This window comes from Marmota flaviventris, chromosome 12 (assembly GCF_047511675.1).
Source record: "Marmota flaviventris isolate mMarFla1 chromosome 12, mMarFla1.hap1, whole genome shotgun sequence".
Lineage (NCBI taxonomy): Eukaryota > Metazoa > Chordata > Mammalia > Rodentia > Sciuridae > Marmota > Marmota flaviventris.
The window spans coordinates 95,019,875-95,038,388 of NC_092509.1; the positions used below are offsets into that span (position 1 = coordinate 95,019,875).

Below are 18,514 nucleotides of genomic sequence, written 5' to 3' on the forward strand. Positions count from 1 at the left end.
CATTAGCCCGCCAGCTGCTAGAGGGAAGGAATCACGCCCTGTCTTGATCCAACACCCGCCTGCTAAGCCAAACGTGCTCAGAAAAGCTTGTTGACCGAATGAACAATGAATGGATGAAAAAAGGGCTTGGACGTCAATCACAGTTTGCTCTATTCCACCCACTTGAGATCTCTCTTTTCACCTGAACACGTAAGTCTTGGTGATTCCACAAGGCAGCGTCTTGCTGAGGGGCATCAAGGGAGCTCTGATCCGCAGACCAGCACCTTCCAGGATCACATCATGGGCAGACGGGTGTCGGCCTCCCCGGTCCACACGGTAGTCAAAAGACAGGCTTTGCCCATAGCTCACCTGCTGATTCCCAAGAAATCTGGCTGTGAAATAGAATTTTTAATAAGATCAGTTGGGAAGCTGGGAAGGTAAACCCATTTCCAAGTCTGCATCAATGTGGGTGACCTCTCATGGAGTCTCATGTTACCCATCCCACACCCCCAGGCCACCCTGATGGAAGTCAGTGCCCAGCACTGGACATGATCATACCATTTGGGCTATGAAACAGGGTTCATCTATTAGAGGGACCACAGCCTGGTACTTATGATACACAAGATCCGGGTAAATCAGCAAGAGTCCCATTGGCTACATAATGCCTTGTGGTTTATAGAAGCCTTTCATGAACATCATCACATTTGATGCAATAGTTCTGGAAGGCTGGTATTTCCATTCCCATTTAATAGTTAAGAGATCTTAAGTTCAGAGAGGTTAAAAGAACAGCTCACCCAGGAATCACTTCTTGGCCAAGGATATGATCAGAACTAGAATTCCAGTCAGAATTCTTCTACCCAGACACAGACCACTGACTGATATATGTGTCTGTATATATGTGTATGTGTGTGTGTGTATGTATATATATATGTATACATACACATATATATTTATGTTTTACACATATAAATTTATATTTACATATATTTATATAGAATATAATGCTTATATATTACATATATAGATTTGAATATATAATTAGTTATGTTAGTTATTATAATTAATTATCCACTATTCATATATTGATTATATGAGCTTTAAAAAATGCCTTGTTTTTGCTTTTCCATCTGTTTCTCAATAGACCCACAGATTTGACCACACTTTTTGATTTCTTGCCTTGGTGGGAAACCTAGAAACTCCCATTTGATTAAAGTAGGCCCCAGGTCTGCCCTCCAGGACACCCAGTTTTCTCCAGAGTGCCATGCCTTAGTGACTTCATTAAATTGGGCTTAAGCCCAGATGCCTCCTGGAGGCACCACTGCCCTGAACACCAAGCGATATGGATTCCACATTTTGTAACTCGATTTTTCTATCCTGACTCCCTAGTGCTCTCACTTGGCTTCTGTAGGAAGAATTCCCCCTCACATACCAGGAGCCACAAAATAGACGGGGTCTGATCGTCGGGCTGAGCTGTACACATCCCTGTGGCGCTGAGACCAGTGGAGCTTCGCAGGGGACCCGTTTCTTTGGATGGCCTTCCAGCCATCAGCATCTGGAACACAAATAAAAAACCATTGCACTGGAGACAAACCCTCCACCTCCATTGAGTCATGGCAAGATTGCTTGCCAAAAAGTCCTGTTGAGGTAAAAAGTGGGCTTTTCCTAGTGTTTCCTCGTTCCTTCCTAGAGTTCAAAATTCCCCATGCGCCTCTCCTCTTGGATCTCAGCTTCACTGGCTCCCACCCCACAGCTGTTTAGCTCCTTGAGTCTGATCTTGAGATAAGAGAGCATGTTTTCATCTGCCTTTAATTTGTATCTTTATTAGAGTTATGTAAACAAGGTCTGGCCTTAGTGAGGTGAGAGGGTCCATCAGATCCAAAGAGAAATGTGAACAAGTTGAAGTGATATCCATTCCCAGCGTGTTTACAGTGCTCTGTAGCTTGGTAACTCATTTCGGATTCATTAGCTCAGGTGATGTGTGGGAAAGGAGTGTGATCAGTGAGTGTGGCTTCCAGGGGAACCTTCATAAACCCCCAATCCAAATGAATGACTCTTTTGTGACTTTGAAATCGATGTGGGTGGGAAACACAGGAAGATAAAAAGTGAGTCTCTTCTAAGTTATTTTTTTAAGTCATGCCTACGCTGGTGTGAGGGAGCCATTCAGCTGTGACTTTTTCAAGATGTGGGGGTTTGCTTTATCACCCTGAAAACATGGTGAACACTTAAAACTATGAAACAGTTGTTAAACATGATTTGAGACTCCATTCAATGGACAGAGAGGTGTTTGTCTGTAGGCACAAATCCCTATACAACCTTCAAAAACAGAAACAGCGAACGGGGCGCCTTACCTTGATGGAAGGTGGAGGTGATCTTATGGACACTGTAGTCCACAGAGCTGCGGCACTTGGCTGAATGTCCATAGCAAAAACACTGGGTGCAGCCCTCAGGGTTCCCCGCATCCAGATGATAGTAACCTGGGCGACACCTGGATTTTAGAAATTGGGGTGATATAATAGGTTATTTCTTTTCTTTTTTTCCCCCCCTTTGGTACAGGGGATTGACCTCAGGGGCACTCAACCACTGAGCCACATCCTCAGCCCTATTCTGTATTTTATTTAGAGACAGGGTCTCACTGAGTTGCTTAGAGCCTTGCTTTTGCTGAAGCTGGCTTTGAACTCGTGATCCTCCTGCCTTGGCCTCCAGGGCTGCTGGGATTACAAGCATGTGCCACCGACCCCAGTGGTTATTTCTTATTCCATGTAGAGAACATGCTGGTTGATTCAGCCTCTCTCTACTTTCTTCCCCTCTTGGCCCTTTTAATTGTCAGAGAAGGAAAATGGCAAGTTTCGTGTACCACCTCCACCCAGACCATCTGATGAACAACCACCCTCCCCCCCCCAAAAAAAAAAAGAGCATTAGGAATGTTCTGTCTCTTTCTAGGTGCGGCAGAATCAAGTTTGCCTTGATGTTCTGGAAATAGCAACTGACCCATCTTCAGTGATGGATGGAGGTCAGATGGGGAGGGCAGGGAGGGATGGAGCAGGGACACCTAGAGCAGCCCTGTCCTGAAGCAAGTGTTTAATGGGACAGAGTGAAGACCAGGAGGGCAAGGCTCCTGCCTCAGCATCAGCTCCCCGTCCTGATCCACAAGAGCACTAGGTGTCGGTCACCATCCCTGCCCCTCATACCCAGGCTCTGGCCCACCGGGGAAAGGGCAGGTGAGGACCTGACAAGGAAGAAGGATGGCCAGAGCCCATCTGCTACAGCAAAGTGCAGGCTGGCCGTCCACCTCTGCCCCTGCCCAAGCCCTCCAGTGGCTTCCCCAAGGACAACTGCAGGCCAAGTCTTAGCTGTGGAAGCTGCAGGGAAGGCAGCGGGGAAGCTGGGGAGGCCCGCTTCTCTATTGAAGTTAGCTGCCTCCTTCCACATGAAACAATGATAGTTTTAATGATCATTTACTTAGCACTTATGTTGTACCAGCCACCTTGTGTATATTCTCATTTAATCCTCCCTAAAGCCCTACGAGATAGACATTGTTTTTCTCCAATTTCTTAGATGAGGAGACCAGAGATGTTAAGAAACTCATCTGAGGTCATAGAGCTGGTAAGTGGTTGAGGCAAGCTTCATGTCCATCTACCTCCAAATCACATAGTCAAAGCCACTGGACCATCATGTATCAGGGGTATGTTCATTGTGTCACATCCCAGAAAAACAGTTAGCTGAGAACAACAGATGCTTCAGAGAACAGTTGTAAAGCAAGCATGTTTTCTCTGAGAGCAAGGGTTTAACAAAATCACTGTGGGGGCTGGGGTTGTGGCTCAGTGGTAGAGCGCTTGCCTAGTATGTGTGAGGCACTGGATTCGATCCTCAGCACCACATAAAATAAATAAATAAAATAAAGGTTTGTGTCCACCTACAACTAAAAATAATGTATTAAAAAAATCATTGTGGTTTTATGAGGGGAAAATCTGTACATTAGAAAACAAGAAAGGAAGGGCCAAATGGAGGGATGGAGGAGTGGAGTGGAGAGGAAGGATAAAGAATGGGAAAAAATCAGGCAAAACTAAATGGTGGTTTTTAGGAACACATCAGAATTATGAATGAATTCAGTTACGAATAATGCATACCAACTTATGAATAACGCATACTAAATTACAAAGAAAAGCAAGGAAAATGATTACCATAAAAGCCAGTATCGCAGTCATTTTTAGGGACTCCTGGTGGCATTGGGATGGCATATCTTTAGCAGAGGTCTACTGATTGGTGATGGCACTTTTTAATGTAACTTTCTAATTCTGTGTTGGATTCTGAAATGAAAAAGGCTCTTGCGGCGTGGCTTCTCTTAACACTTCAGCTATTTCTCCTTGTCCTCACCTTAGCAGCAAAGAACCCCCTGAAAACCCAAGCTAGGAATGTATTTGGCATTTCCTCCGCCCAGGTAGAAGGGATTGGCAGGGTGCCAGGAACTGCTTTTTTAAGGAAATGGGGAGGAAGCATTTACCTCTGGGGCCAGCCTCACCGCCCCCCTAACCTCAGGACAGGAAGAGGTGAGTCTGAGCCTGGTTTGTACTTAAGGAATGTCCTGCAGTGACAACCGCGGGAGGAGGGCTCCTGGCTGTTCCACCTGCCCCAACATGGTGCAGACCCAAGGGGCTCTTACCTCATGCCCCGGCTCATGTGTGTGCATGTAACCACCACCCCAGCCCCGGGGCTGCTCCTTTTCAGTTGACGATGGTTATATATGGCCATATGCTGTGATATTCCCTCTTACAAGGATTTTCCCAACATGGTTAATTAGGCCAGGCGTTTCCCAAGACCAGGGGGAGTCACGTGACCTCGTTATTGCATACCACCTTGTAGCCACGCACCTGGGATTCAGAGCCAGCTGGCAAGGGGACTCTCTGAGGCCCCTGCCTCTGTCACAGTAAAAACAGAGAAGGGGCCCAGAGCACAATTGTGGAGTAGAAAAGTTGTGGAAGCTCCACTTTATTTTATTTATTTATTTATTTTTGGTACTGGGGATTGAACTCAGGGCACTCAACCACTGAGCCACATTCAATCCAGCCCAATTTTGGATTTTATTAGAGACAGGGTCTCACTGAGTTGCTAAGTGCCTTGCCATTGCTGAGGCTGGCTTTGAACTCGTGATCCACCTGTCTCAGCCTCCCCAGACGCTGGGATTACAGGTGTGCGCCACTGCGCACGGCTCCACTATATTTTAAAAAGAACAAAACAAAACAGTTTTCGAGGACAGAGAGCAGGAGGAAGGGCATCAGCACTTGTTTGGGATCCTTTCTCCATAACTGCACTCAAAGGATTAGCTCTCGTGCCAGTTGCCCAGGCACCACCCCTGCTGTCTGTAGGGACATGGTTCACACAAACCTATCACAGCGGTCTCCAGTGACAGCTGGCTTGCAGACACAGCGGCCGGAGTCACAGGGCCCTGCGATGCCAGCTGGGTCACAGTCACACTTGGAATCTCTGGGAAAGAAGAAAAAGGAAATTAGGGATGGGCTTCCAAATGCTTCACCACTGAAATCACAAAGATGGCCCCACTCAGGAGCAAGCGTCGCCAAGCTGGGCAAAGTCGGCTTCAGTGAGGCTTCTCCTGGCGATCCCCACTCCTGCTAATCCTTCTCCTCTCTCTAAGGACACAGCTGTCTATGCCGGTGCTGCTCACAGGGCAGTGTGTGGGTGGCAGCCAGTCCATGAACTGTTCGTTGCCTACTCTTAATGAGGGGCTTGTGCCAGAATGCAACCCAAGTTCATTACTAAACTATTTAGTTTAGTTTGGTTGACTTTTTTTTTTTTTTTTTGGATACTGGGGATTGAATCCAGGGGTGCTTTACCATTGAGCTTTATCCCAGCCCCCCCCCCCCCTTTTTTTTTCAATTTTAAAAATTTTAAGACAGGGACTCACTAAGTTGCTCAGGGCTTCCCTAAATTGCTGAGTCTGGCCCTTCAACTTGGGATCCTCCTGCCTCAGCCTCCTGAGTTACTGGGATTACAGGTATGAATCACATCAACCAGTATCAGAATCAAACAAAAGCATTTCATTGAGAGTCCTGCTACTAAAACAAAACAAAATTCAACCAAACTCCAGCAGTTCCACTCCTAAGTACATAGCCAAGGAAAATGAAAATGTATATTAAACCTCTGGGTTCAATTCCTGTACAAAAAAAAAAAAAATCATTTGATTCTGGCATAATCTCCCTGTCTCATGATTAGACTGGTCTCTGTCACTCATTTTGACAAACAATGAGGTGTCTAATTCATGGGTCTCAAACCAAGGTCATGTCTTTTCCCTACTGATCTCCTTGTCCTCTGATGGCCTGTGACTATATCCAAATTCTGCCCAAGGCTGGAGCGTCCTTGACTCCTCCCTCTCCCTCACACCCCCACCCCACCCCACCCCACTCTACTTCAGATAGGCTCAGGGCCAGGATTCCTTTCCAAGCTTTGCCTCTCGATTCCCATGGGCTCCTCCTTGTCTTAGGCCCTCCATTACTACTGACAAATAGCACCTACTGTGCACTAAGAACCAAGGACACTAAGAGAAATAGGAAACAGCCCCAGTCTCTTAGTCTCACGGCAGGGCAGGTGTGTGAACAGCAATGGCAAATAGCACAAGGGCAGCTGCAGCCACCCTGGGACACCTTCTAGGGCCTCTTCCCCCTCAAGGCCCTGGGGACCCAGCAACGGACAAGACAAAGCCACATAGCAGGACTCACATTTTAGGGGGAGGAACGGACAAGCCAATGCAGACAGAAAATGAGAGATTTGAGGGGTGAGGGATGCAGACTAGTGAGGGGGAGCCCTGCAAGATGATGAGGTGGAACGGAGCCCCACAAGGCACTGCATGTCTTTGGTTGCTCCAGGGGTGCAGGGCCACATGCTCGTGGCTCCTTTGAAGAAGGGAAGGCAGGGTGCTGTGGCTGGAGCATGGGGCCAGGAGGGTGGAGCCTGGGCGGCAGGTGCAGAGGGCAGAGGGTCCTGCAGGCCCCACAGGCCTTCGGAAGTGGGGAGGGGGAGCTCAGGGAGAGCTTTGAGCAGAGCAGCAATATGATCTCCTTCATGTTTCAAAAGGGCTGCTGAGAGAGGCCGGGCCTCGGGGAGAGTCTCTGAAGATGATCTAAGAGGTCAGAAAGGGTTAGAAGGGACAATCTGTGCAAAAGCCCAGAGGTAAGAGAGTGGGTGACACCAATAACTAGGACAGCACAGCTGAGACAGGAGGCTGTGCCATCTGGGCAAGGGGCTGAAAACACAGGCAACGATGTCACCCAACCAGGACCATCTCCAGGCCATTTCTCTTCAGAGTCAAGAGTACGCTGTGGCCATGTGGCACTACAGGATCGTATCATCTTTTTCCTTTCCATGACAGTCTAGCTTAAAGTCGCCTAAGTTTGGAGAATGCAGCCCAAAGGTCTGCGAGTGGGAACGGAATGAACAATTCCCAGTGCTTCAGAGTTTAGACAAACCGGATCAAAAGTCCATACTTGTGTTATTTATGCCAGAAGCAGATCTCAGAATCCAAACAAAACCAAGAGAACTTCTAAGAGTAGAGATTTCCCTAATCCTTCCCTAATAGCAGACATTTCCCCAAAACAAGACCCTCCACATGAAGGCCAAACCAGAGGAGGAAGGAGAAACGGGAACTCGTATCTAAGTCACTCACCAAATAAGACATCTCCCCAATCCAGAAATGGTTTCTCTATCGCAAAAGTGAAATTATGTGTCAAGGTTGAAAGTTGGCAGCACCAAGCCAGAGAAAGTCCCAGAATGGTCCCTGGGATCAATGGCCCAGATAGTTCCTCGGACTCATCCATAGGCTCTCAATACCAGTAGGGGTCCGCGAGCCACTGGCAAAAGGCCCATCTGGACTACGCTCCTGGCTGGCTTGCCAAATTGTCACCGAACCTGGCCCTTTTCACCCACCATGCAGTATGCAAATCACTGAACGATGAGTTTTGCCAAAGAGAAAGAGCTTTTGCACAACGTGGCCATGCTTGACAAGGGGAGACGGGAGCAAGTCTCAACCCACCTCCGGGAGGATAGAGTTCAAGGATATTATGGGTTGAAGCATGGGGACAGGAGCTTGGAGGTGGAGAAGTTTAAGTTTAGAGGCTTTAATCAGGCAAAGTGGGTTTATTTTGGTTTCCCATCAGTTGTAGCAATTCCTCTGTCAGTAGCCTTCTAGCTAATGCTTTACCACTCCCCTAGCTCAGCATCTCTGCAGAGTGGCTGGGGTTTATAATGTGTTATTCTCTATCTTCTTCCAAAAATGAATTTGAAAGACAGAGAATGTTACAAACTAAGGGGAACCGAGATTAGGTAGAAAAGTTTTTCTATGCCAAGTTCCTTGGGTCCCAGGTTAGAATGTGATGGACTCTGTCCCTCTGTCCTGGTTCTTCACAGGAGGCAATGGTCAGGGTGAAGAAAACAGGTTCAGGAGCCAAGAGTCTGGGCTTGAATAGCAGGCCCACCCTCCTCAGTAACGTGGGTCAACTAAGCTTCTCATGGTTTAAATTTCTGATCTTTACAATGAACATAATGACACCCCCAATCCCTTAGGGCTGGTGCGAGGATTAAATTAGATAACCCACATGAAGTACTCAAAACAGTGTTTAGCACACTGTAGATGCTCATTAAATGAAAGTGATCACCAGTGGAATGTCATTATCATTATTCCCATTAATGACAGCAATGGTGGGGTGAGGATGCTCACAGATGTCTCTGGTCTCGGATGCATCCAGCGTCTGTGAGCGTGTGGAAGCCTGGCAGACACCGGTCACATCTGTCTCCTGTCACACCTGGCTTACAGCTGCATCGTCCAGAATTGTCACATCGAGCACTGAGAGAACCTGCAACCCACCAGGTGGGGGAAAAGGGAAGATGAAAAGAAAGTATTTAACTTACAAGGCATTAGGAAGCAACTGTCCACCTGTGGGAGCTCAAGACACCTAGTAATATCCAGCACCTGCTGCCTCGAACAATTATTTCAAATCATCTGAGCATTCCTCCACCCAGTAGAGATGGTTTTGACAGCTGATGGTTCTGTTATCTTCATGAACAGAAATGAAATTGCTCATAAAGTCATTTTTATTTACACATCTGCACTGATTTGGCATTAGGGAGCATCAGCCTACGGCTTTTCTAAAGCAGTCCATCAAGTCATTGAGATCTCAAGAAAGAAAATCTGTGACTGAGCACATCCGCCTCTTAGGAGTGAGCTCATAGCAGAGACCGAGTGATATTCCCCCTTATCTCTAACAGACGAAAACCACCTTTCAGGAATCAGTGTTTGTATGGCACGGCCTCTTAAAATTTCTTATGTGCACGAGGCATGGATTGGTCTCATTCATTCCCCTGTACCTCCCCTTCCCCTCCCCTTCTCCTCCACATTCCCTTTCTCTGTTCTATTGGTCTCACTTCTATTTTCATGGGGTCTCTTTTTCCTTGTTTCTCTCTAGCTTCTGCATATGAGAGAAACATATGACCCCGGACCTATCTCACTTAGCACGATGTTCTCCAGAACCATCCATTTGCCTGCAAATGGTGTAGTTTTGTTTTCTTTATGGCTAAGTAAAACTATCCCATGTATATATACCACATTTTCTTTACCTATTTTCATCTGTTGATGGACACCTAGGCTAGCTCCATAACTGGGCTATTGTGAATTGTGCTGCTATAAACATACGGATGCGTGCATCACTGTAAATGCTAATTTTATTTCTTTAGGAAAAACGCCAAGGAGCCCATTCCTAGTCTTTTGAGGAATCCCTACAAATCTCCACAGAGGTTACGCTAATTTACAATCCTACCAACAGGGTATAAGTGTTCTTTTTTTCCCCCTGCATCCTTATCAACATTTATTATTTTTTGTGTTCTTAATGATTGTCATTCTAAATGGAGTGAAGTAAAAATCTCAGCGTAGTTTTGATTTTCATTTCCCTGATTACTAAAGATGTTGAACATTCTTTTGTGTGTTTGTTGGCTGGCATGTTTTTTTTTTAATATTTATTTTTTAGTTGTAGTTGGACACAATCCCTTCATTTAATTAATTAATTTATTTAATGTGGTGCTGAGGATCGAACCCAGGGCCTCGCATGTGCTAAGTGAGCGCTCTACCGCTGAGCCACAACCCCAGCTCCTGGCATGCTTTTTAAGAGCACAAAAAGGTCCCTTTATCAAAAATATCTCCACCTGCCTGGAGAGGGGCCCCTCACCCTCACACCTTGCTGAACGCATCTCATGGAACGCTGCCCTGTGCAGGCCTGTTAATGCCTTAGAGTGTGGCTCTCACCCACTCAGTTTTTCAGGGACATGCTCTTAGTTGCAAATGCATCCTCTCAAATTGAGTGTTGATGAAAAATGAGAAGCTCTCGGGGTGAAAAAAAAAAAAAAAGAAGAAGAAGAACCACTGTGGAATGTCACCACCTCTCACCGCCTACCTGCCTTTGTGCCCGCCCAGGCTAAGCCTCCATCTTCTCTCACTTGGGCCCCACCTCACTCGCCCCAGCCTCCATCCTCCCCTCCATCCTCCCCTCTCCATGCTCCAGTCTCCATATGGAAGCCAGCGCGTGCTCTTTTCAAAAGGTAACTGAGATCGTGTTTTATTGAAGTCCTCTGGCTTGGACCCCACTGGTAGCAGAATCCAATGCAAACCCCACGCCCTGGCCTGAGACCCTGCCTCCCTTCCCTCATCTCTTACCCTGGCTCACTAAGCTCCTGCCGCCCAGCTCCCCTTCCTACTCCTGGAAGGCGCTGAACTGCTTTCTCAGTATGGCTGCACCTTCTGCTCCTTCTGGAATGCTCTTTCCCCAAACTTCTCCTCGTTGGCCCATTTGCAACACTCAGGTGAGATTGGATGTTACTTCCTGGAGAAATCTTCTCCGACTCCTGTATCTAAACTGCCTGCCCCCCCACCCCCCACCACCCCTGCTCTAGTCCTTGGCCTGGCTTTACTTTTCACCATCCCTGCTTAGGTTGCAGCCCAGCGCCCCACGCAAAGCAGGCACCTGGAAATCTGCAGGGTTAATATGTGTATGTCAAAGAAGAGGGAGGGGCTTCTGTGACAGGAGTTGACCGAGAGCCAAAAGATGAGGTAGAAGGCTAGCTACTTTTATAATGTCCCTGCAGCAGGCAGAACCGTAGACTAATCCATATATTTCAAATAACTGTGATCATTAGGGTAGTAGCCATAATCCACAGAGACCAGAGAATATCAGCTAGTAGCTACATGTTTGTTAGTGAATTTGTTAGTTATCTTTCTGTGAATTTTTAACCCACTAGTAGATTGAATTCAAATCAATAAATGCATTGGCTCTGTGCCTATATAAAGGCTTTTATGAGGCATGTGAAACACGAAAGAAATTAGTCACCTTCACAGTGAGAGTCTGTGAACAGCTCCATGTCACCTTTGCAAGGCTTGAAGGAGCACTCTGTGATAAGAGTGTAAGCGACATTTTTTGAACACACGAGAGATATTGAGTTAGACACCTTCTCTATGCTAGCTCATACTACCTAGTAGTGGATTAAAAGTTTTCAGCTGGATGACAGATTAACTTTTGGTGAATAAGGAGCTCCAAGAGCCGTCCTGCCGTTGAGACCCTCTGGAGCAATCTGCTGATGGCTTGGAAAGGGCAAGACCGGCCTGCATCCACCTGTACCATGATGGCCTGGATGGAGAGCCACAGCGGGGGATGGGGGGATGTGGCAAGAGCCATAGTGGACGCAGAATGAACAGGTGTGGGCAGCTGTGGGGTCATGGATGCTGAGGAAGAAGAGACCATCTGGATGACACCCTGGTCCCACAGTTCATAGCTCTCGGGACTGTGATCTATTTACCCAGCTGAGAAGGCCAAAGGACAGCAAGACCTTGGGATGAATCCTAAAGTGAAGGCAGTGAGTTGAGCTTCAGACATTCAAGCTGGCCTTTCCAGTGGCGTATCCAGGAGGAAGTGCTCATCTGCAGCACCAGAAAGGGGCTGGCGACGAAGGTGTAGGAGCTCTCAGCTCACAGGCTGACTAAGCCCCAGTAAGCATGAGATCACTCTGGGGGTGCCCAGAGAGAGGAGGGGAAAGCTGTGAACAGAATGGGAACCCCACTGATTAAGGGTGAGGATGTTCAGAGAGGAGAAAGTCTCAGGACAGAGTCAAACCAAGCAGAGGAACCGAGGGATGGGAGGTCTGGGAATCAAGAGAGGAGAATGAGTGTTCTCAGAGCTGAAGGCAACAGGCTGCTGGGTTTGGGTTTGGAGACCACCACACTCACAGCTCTATAAGCGGTCAGCAAAGGAAGCTAGGAAGGAAAATTCCTTTTAAGTTATGCTGTCATTAGTAACATTAGATTTTTTTAAAAAGTCTCTCTGTAATGAGATCGGTTGTTTTAACATAAATGCATGTTGACTGGGGAACCCAGAAACACATTTTTTATACCTTTATTTTATTTATTTATTTTTATGTGGTGCTGAGGATCGAACCCAGGGCCTCGCACATGCGAGGCGAGCGCTCTACCCGAGCCATAACCTCAGCCCCAGAAACACATTTTTTTTTCCATTCAAATTAATGATAATTATACTTTCAACTTCAGAATATTCTCTCTGCAGTAGTTATTTAGAAGTGAATTATAAATTATAAGAATAATAAGAAGAACCTTATAGGGTAGAAAATATCATACTTGGCTTTGGGTTTGGCCCAAATAGTCCCAGATGGTATTCTACAAAGCATTCTTCTGAGAAGTATTAACTATGTCCAGGAAAGTAAGTATTCTGTGGTCAAAGGTTTAAGAAATGGTGTAAGCTAAATCTTTTAGAGATTGATAACATAATCATACATTCAGTAGGCAAAAAAGCTTGCTCAACATTTTTTGTTTTTTCTTTCAGTGCTGGGGTTGGAACCCAGGGCTTGCACACACTGGACAAGCACTCTACCCCTGAGCTGCACCCTAGCCCTTGTTTAACTTTTTTAAAAAATTTATTTATCTACTCTAATTTGTCATACATGATAGCAGAATGCATTTCAATTCACAGTACACATATACAGCACAATTTTTCATTTCTCTGGTTGTACACAAAGTAGAGTCACACCGTTAGTGTCTTCATACATGTATTTAGGGTAATGATGTCCATCTCATTCCACTGCCTTTCCTACCCCCATGCCCTCTCCCTTCTCCTCCCTCCCCTTTGCCCTATCCAAAATTCCTCCATTCCTCCCATGCTGCCCCCACCCCCACTGTTTAACTTTTAATGCCAATGTTTCTGAACATTATTGGACATCCTAAGGCAATACCTATTATTATCCTAAGGGTCACGGTGTTCTGTGGGACACTGTCTAGAGAGTACTGCTAGAGGAAGCTGGGGAACCAGAAAACAGTCCAGGTGTTAAAGACCAATAGCTCTCAAGTGAAATGCCAGCTCTGGCTCTCACTAGCTGTGTGTCCTTGGGCAAGTTGCTTCCCTACTTCTTTTAAATGATGATGACAACAGATACCTTCTAGGGCTGTTGGGAAACTGTGAGCTAATATATATAAAGTGCCTAATTCAGAGTCGCACATATAGTAGGTGTTCAAAAAAATGTAGTTTATCATGCTGTAAGAGACTAGTCTATTACCTATATTATACTGTCATTTACCCCGGAGGCCCCCTTCAAGCCTTCAAAGTTGACATGTTAACTTTCTGTGAACATGACTAACTTATTTCATGACACAAAATTTCCAGAAAAATAACGCTGGGTTTTCAAAGTGTCTCACGAAAATAAAAACATAGGCCCCAACTCTTAGATTATAAGCTAGTCTTAGGGATTATAAACAATTGGCTTTAAAGAACAAATTAAGAAGATCTTCCTGTTTCCATAAGCAATAATTGAATCAATGCACACTTTCAGGGCTTATGTAGATAGAGTCCACATGAGGACTTGAGAAGGTGTTAAAAATTATTATTATTTAAAATTTAATCCAAGAGTTTATTTCCTTTTGAGAACACTTGAAAATACATATGTAAGCAGGTGCCATGATGCACTACTGTAATTCCAGCAGCTTGGGAGGCTGAGGCAGAAGGATCGTGAGTTCAAAGCCAGCCTCAACAATTTAGCAAGGCCCTAAGCAATTCAGTGAGACCTTGTCTCTAAAAATAAAATATAAAAAATGGCTGGGGATGTAACTTAGTAGTTAAGTGCCTCTGGGTTCAATCTCCAGTACCCACCCACCCGCCCCGCAAATACATATACATGTGTACACTTACATTTAAAGACATGTTTTAAACAATAGTTCAAATATTATGATATGAATAATCCCTCAATCAGATTCATAGATATATAAGTGATAATAAAACTAAGAGAATAAGTCCATATCAATGATGTCCACACAGACCTCAAGAATTTAGGTGTCATGGGAGGTAAAAATATACATTCACATAGGGTTTCAATATGTGGTAATGAGTTGAAGACACTCATTCCTGTTGCTGAGCCCATAACACCATTACCTAAAAAAAAAGCCTCACTTTGGAGCATATGAGAAATTGACGTGAAATCCAAAATCTGCAACCACCTTGGGGATTAGTGGAGCTGTGGGTTTTGTTTGCCACATATGGAATGAGCGGCTTCTTTTGCATTTGAAACTGAGTGTACAACAAATTCCCTTGCCAGCTGTGACTTCAAAGGGGAAATGATCTCCAGCTGATTGTGAGACTGAGAAATCACACAGGGCATTATATTTGTGCCTCTGGTTTACTGAGCGGCACAGCTGAGGTGGAGCAGGAGTAGTAGGTGGCAGGAGCAGTCTCTGCTACTGACCCAACACTCAACTTGGGCCGGTTAGACCCTGAAGCTTCGGTCTTTATAACGGGGGAGGCAGGACGTGTTAAATCATAAGGGTTGTCAGGCTGTTATGGGAGCCAACAAAAGATACAGTATATGAAAATGCTCAGGAACAGTGTCAAGTATTAGTCAGATCTTAGAAAACAACGTCCATGATGTTTTCCCTGGACTCCTGCGGTCTCCCCTGGATGTCACCTTTTAACGCCCTTTTTTTTTTTTATTTCCTAAATTTTTTTCTTTCGTGTGAAGGAAACAATAGGTAACTGTGTCCAGGACGAGGAGGTAGGTTAAACATTAGGTCTGGCTGTCACTTGCTAGGAGACTTTAGGCCACTGGTTGACTTTCTAGGTCAGTTTTCCCACTGTTGAAAAATATTTAAAAATATTCACTGCCAACTGGGAGATGTTAATAATAAGTAATAGGTTAACTGACAGTTTCAGACCAAATATGTGGCTTCTACAAGGCTTCTTTCATGCTGGAATGTAATTTTTTAAAAAGGCCAGCGTTCCAGGAGATTGGGACCTTGACCTCCATCTTAATTATACCAACTACAATCAACTCCAATTTGTTGTCAAACAAGCATCATTTTCTTTCTGCCAGATTCTATGATGTATGACTTTTCTCAGATGAGGATACTGGAGCAGGAAGAGATTACTGAATGTGCCCCAGGTGATCCAGAGGTAGCAGTAGTGCCAAGATTTGAACTGGATCCAGGCTGCCTGGCTCCAAAATCCACCAGTATCCTGTAGGCTATGACTCTGATGTGAGCACACGTGGGTTTGAGCCCTGGCTCTGCCCCTTAGCTGTACAGGCTTCTTCCTCTCCCTCTCCAAGCCTTTCCTCATTGGTAAAATGGGGGAAAATAGCACAGCCCCCTCTGGGATGTCATTGGTAATGATTGATTAGCACTGGATGAAAGGCACTAGTAAAGGGCCTGGCCGGGTCAGCACCTGCACACAGATAAGAGAATCACACAACACATCAGGTAAGAGCATCATCGCTGGCTCCACCGCTTGCTGCCAGGTGGTTCACACAGGGTCTGGGCGCTTGCCCTCCACGGGAAAAGATAGAGCCAGGCTCCCTGCTCCTGGGCAAGCAGAGGACTCCACACTGAGAAGGAGGAGATGGTGAACTCCTCCCCACCCTTCCTCTTCGCCAAGGTTCAGTCTCCTCTGAAATTATAACCTGTCTCAGACCTTCCAGGGCAGCCAGCTGAGGCTCTAATCGCACTCTTGCCGACCCCCCTGCTGGACTGAGCCAACCCCAGTGACTCTCAGAGAAGCTGCATGCTCTAAGTAGCTGTGGGCTCCTCCCAGAGGTTAAATAAATGCTCATTAAAGCAGAATACGTTTTCTTCATGAAGTTCTTTGATTCACAGGGAGAACTGCTAACTCCAAAAGATTCTGGATGCTGATTCTATACCACAAAGCTAAGCAAATCTGACCCAAATCACATGAGAATTGCAAACTGCATGAACTTGGGACTGACTCCTGGGGTATGGGTTATATCATCACGGGTCTCCCCAATTTTCTATATGACACATTCAACCAGCAACTCATTTGACTTCACCGACATCTGCCCACTTTTAGATTCTTTCAACTGCTGCTCTGAATTGGGTTTCCAGAAGGGACACCGCAAGTAAGCCACGCAGTACAGCTCTCCCCTTTAAGTGGATGAGTGATTATCATGCTTTTAAACAATTTCTAGCAAAGAGAACTAAACCATGACAAGAAAGAGGATAGAACAATAAGGCAACAACAACAACTAAAATACCTTAACTTATTCACAGAACTATCTGCCTCTCCTTGCTTATATTTACTAACTTTTACTGTCTGCTCAGGAGAAGCACAGCAGGGTGTGCCCACCTAGAGTTCTGCAACTAGAGCACTGGGGGGGGGGGGCAGTCACTTAAAAGAAAAGCAACTAGCTCTCCTATCAACCTGCCTCCCTGTTAGGAGCTTCCTGTTGGTTGTTCTATTTTCTCTTATAAACACCCCATGAAAGATTCTAATCTTCCTATTTGTTTGTCGTCTCTCTTGTGGTTACCACTTCATATTGCTAGCACGCGGCAAAGCACCAGAAACCCATCTTTTGGGTTCCTATTTTTCAAGAAGCTGGGCAAAGTGATGGTTATGGAGATGAGGGACCTTCGCTGCAAGCAAGCAAGCTTCCCTTGTCCCTGACAGCTTCACAGACTGTCATCTACCTGAAAAAGTTAATCATGGGACTCTCAGCACTAGAATTCAAGTCAACATTGTCCAAAGACACCAGCTGTTTCCACCAACCCCAACTCAAAAGAAACACATTTCCTTTCAGGTTGAAATTGCTCCAAACTCCAGTGTCTGCTGGATTCCCAGTTTTCTGGAAGCTGCACACCTCCCTCTTGGCCTGCTTGCTTTTCCCCTCCGCTTTCTTTTCCTCTTTCCCTCCCTCCTCTTCATCAATCCCTCCTTCCTCCTTCCCTCTCATGCCCCCTCTCCCTCTTTCTCCCCCCACCCTTCACCTACCTTTGGGGTTACAATTGCAGGGCAAACAGCGATCTCTGTCTCTGTGGCGGTAAAACCCTTCCTTGCACCTCTCACAGTGGACGCCATCAGTGTTGTCATTGCAGTTGAGGCAGCGGAATCCGTTGCCTGTCTGTCGGTGAAGCTCCTGATCAAAGATGCACTTCCTGGACTTCCCATTGCAATCGCAGACTAGGAAGAGTGGGGGGAAAGGCATCAATAAGAAAAACCATCAGGAACATTCTTCCAGGTGTTTTTGCTAGTAGTAGTATAAATGATGCCGGGTACCACCAGTGGGTTTAAACTTCTCAATGCAGGAATGAAAGGCACCATCTAGGGACCATGAGGACTCTTGCTCCTCCTAAAGGAAGCAGCTCTGACACAGTGCTGGTGGGTTGCTGCCTGGGAGAATGTGAACTTGGGTCGCCAGAGTGTCCTATTCTTTAAGAGGAACCAAACATCTTAAATGATATGTTCTTATGCAAAAATTCATGATTTAAGATTTTATGACTTCAAAACACTCTGAAATTCCACACAGCAAGTCTACGGGTTGCAGAAGACTCAAGGCTGCCAGCTGCAGGCTCAGGCCCCACTGTCTAACAACTAGTGATGTTCTGTGTTCAAGATACACAGCACCTGTCGCTCCAGTGGCGGTCAAGGCTGGAGAGCCCATAAGACTGTCGGACAGGTACCTTTTCCGGTCCTCACTTGTGCCCTGAATGCCCCTCCCAAAGCCAAGCATTAAAGAGAACCACATTCCAATTAATAAAGACATCCTCTATGGTGTCTAGGAAGCTCATCCTGAAAATGTTCCTAAGAGACTCAGGGAATGACTAACATCTCCATGGGGGACCTCAACAGCCAATGAGATGACACATGACCCAGCACCTGACATACAGTAGACACTCAAGATGTTTCAGTCACGATTTACAAGGGAACGATGCTGGGCCTTGAGGTTGAGGGACGTGGGTGATACCAGGGCTGCTCTTCCCTTGGGAAAGCCACTTCAGCTTCCAAATCTTGTTTCTTCTACAAATGTAAACAGCACGTTATCTGCCTCCTTGGATTGTTTAGAGGATCCCCTGAGAAAAAAATCCCCAACACCTATGCCCACGGGATTCATCCCTCACTCACAGGAGCAGGTATCGTTTCCGAGGAGAAAAAGGCGGCTCAGAAGGCAGAGGAATGTGGCCCGGTGGAGAGCTGGGATTTGAGCC

The 18,514-nt window shown here is 46.0% G+C and overlaps 1 protein-coding gene across 1 annotated transcript in view; it reads right to left on the reverse strand.

Moving 5' to 3' along the window:
• Window positions 1–18,514, reverse strand: part of Lamc2 (laminin subunit gamma 2) — a 57,328-nt gene that overhangs the window by 21,315 nt on the left and 17,499 nt on the right. Inside the window, exons 2-7 of the mRNA XM_027935017.2 lie at window positions 17,301–17,489; window positions 8,705–8,840; window positions 5,362–5,460; window positions 2,328–2,464; window positions 1,409–1,531; window positions 182–371 (exon numbers count right to left, since the gene is read on the reverse strand). Coding sequence (XP_027790818.2) covers window positions 182–371; window positions 1,409–1,531; window positions 2,328–2,464; window positions 5,362–5,460; window positions 8,705–8,840; window positions 17,301–17,489 — 874 coding nt within the window. The remainder of the gene's footprint in view (window positions 1–181; window positions 372–1,408; window positions 1,532–2,327; window positions 2,465–5,361; window positions 5,461–8,704; window positions 8,841–17,300; window positions 17,490–18,514) is intronic.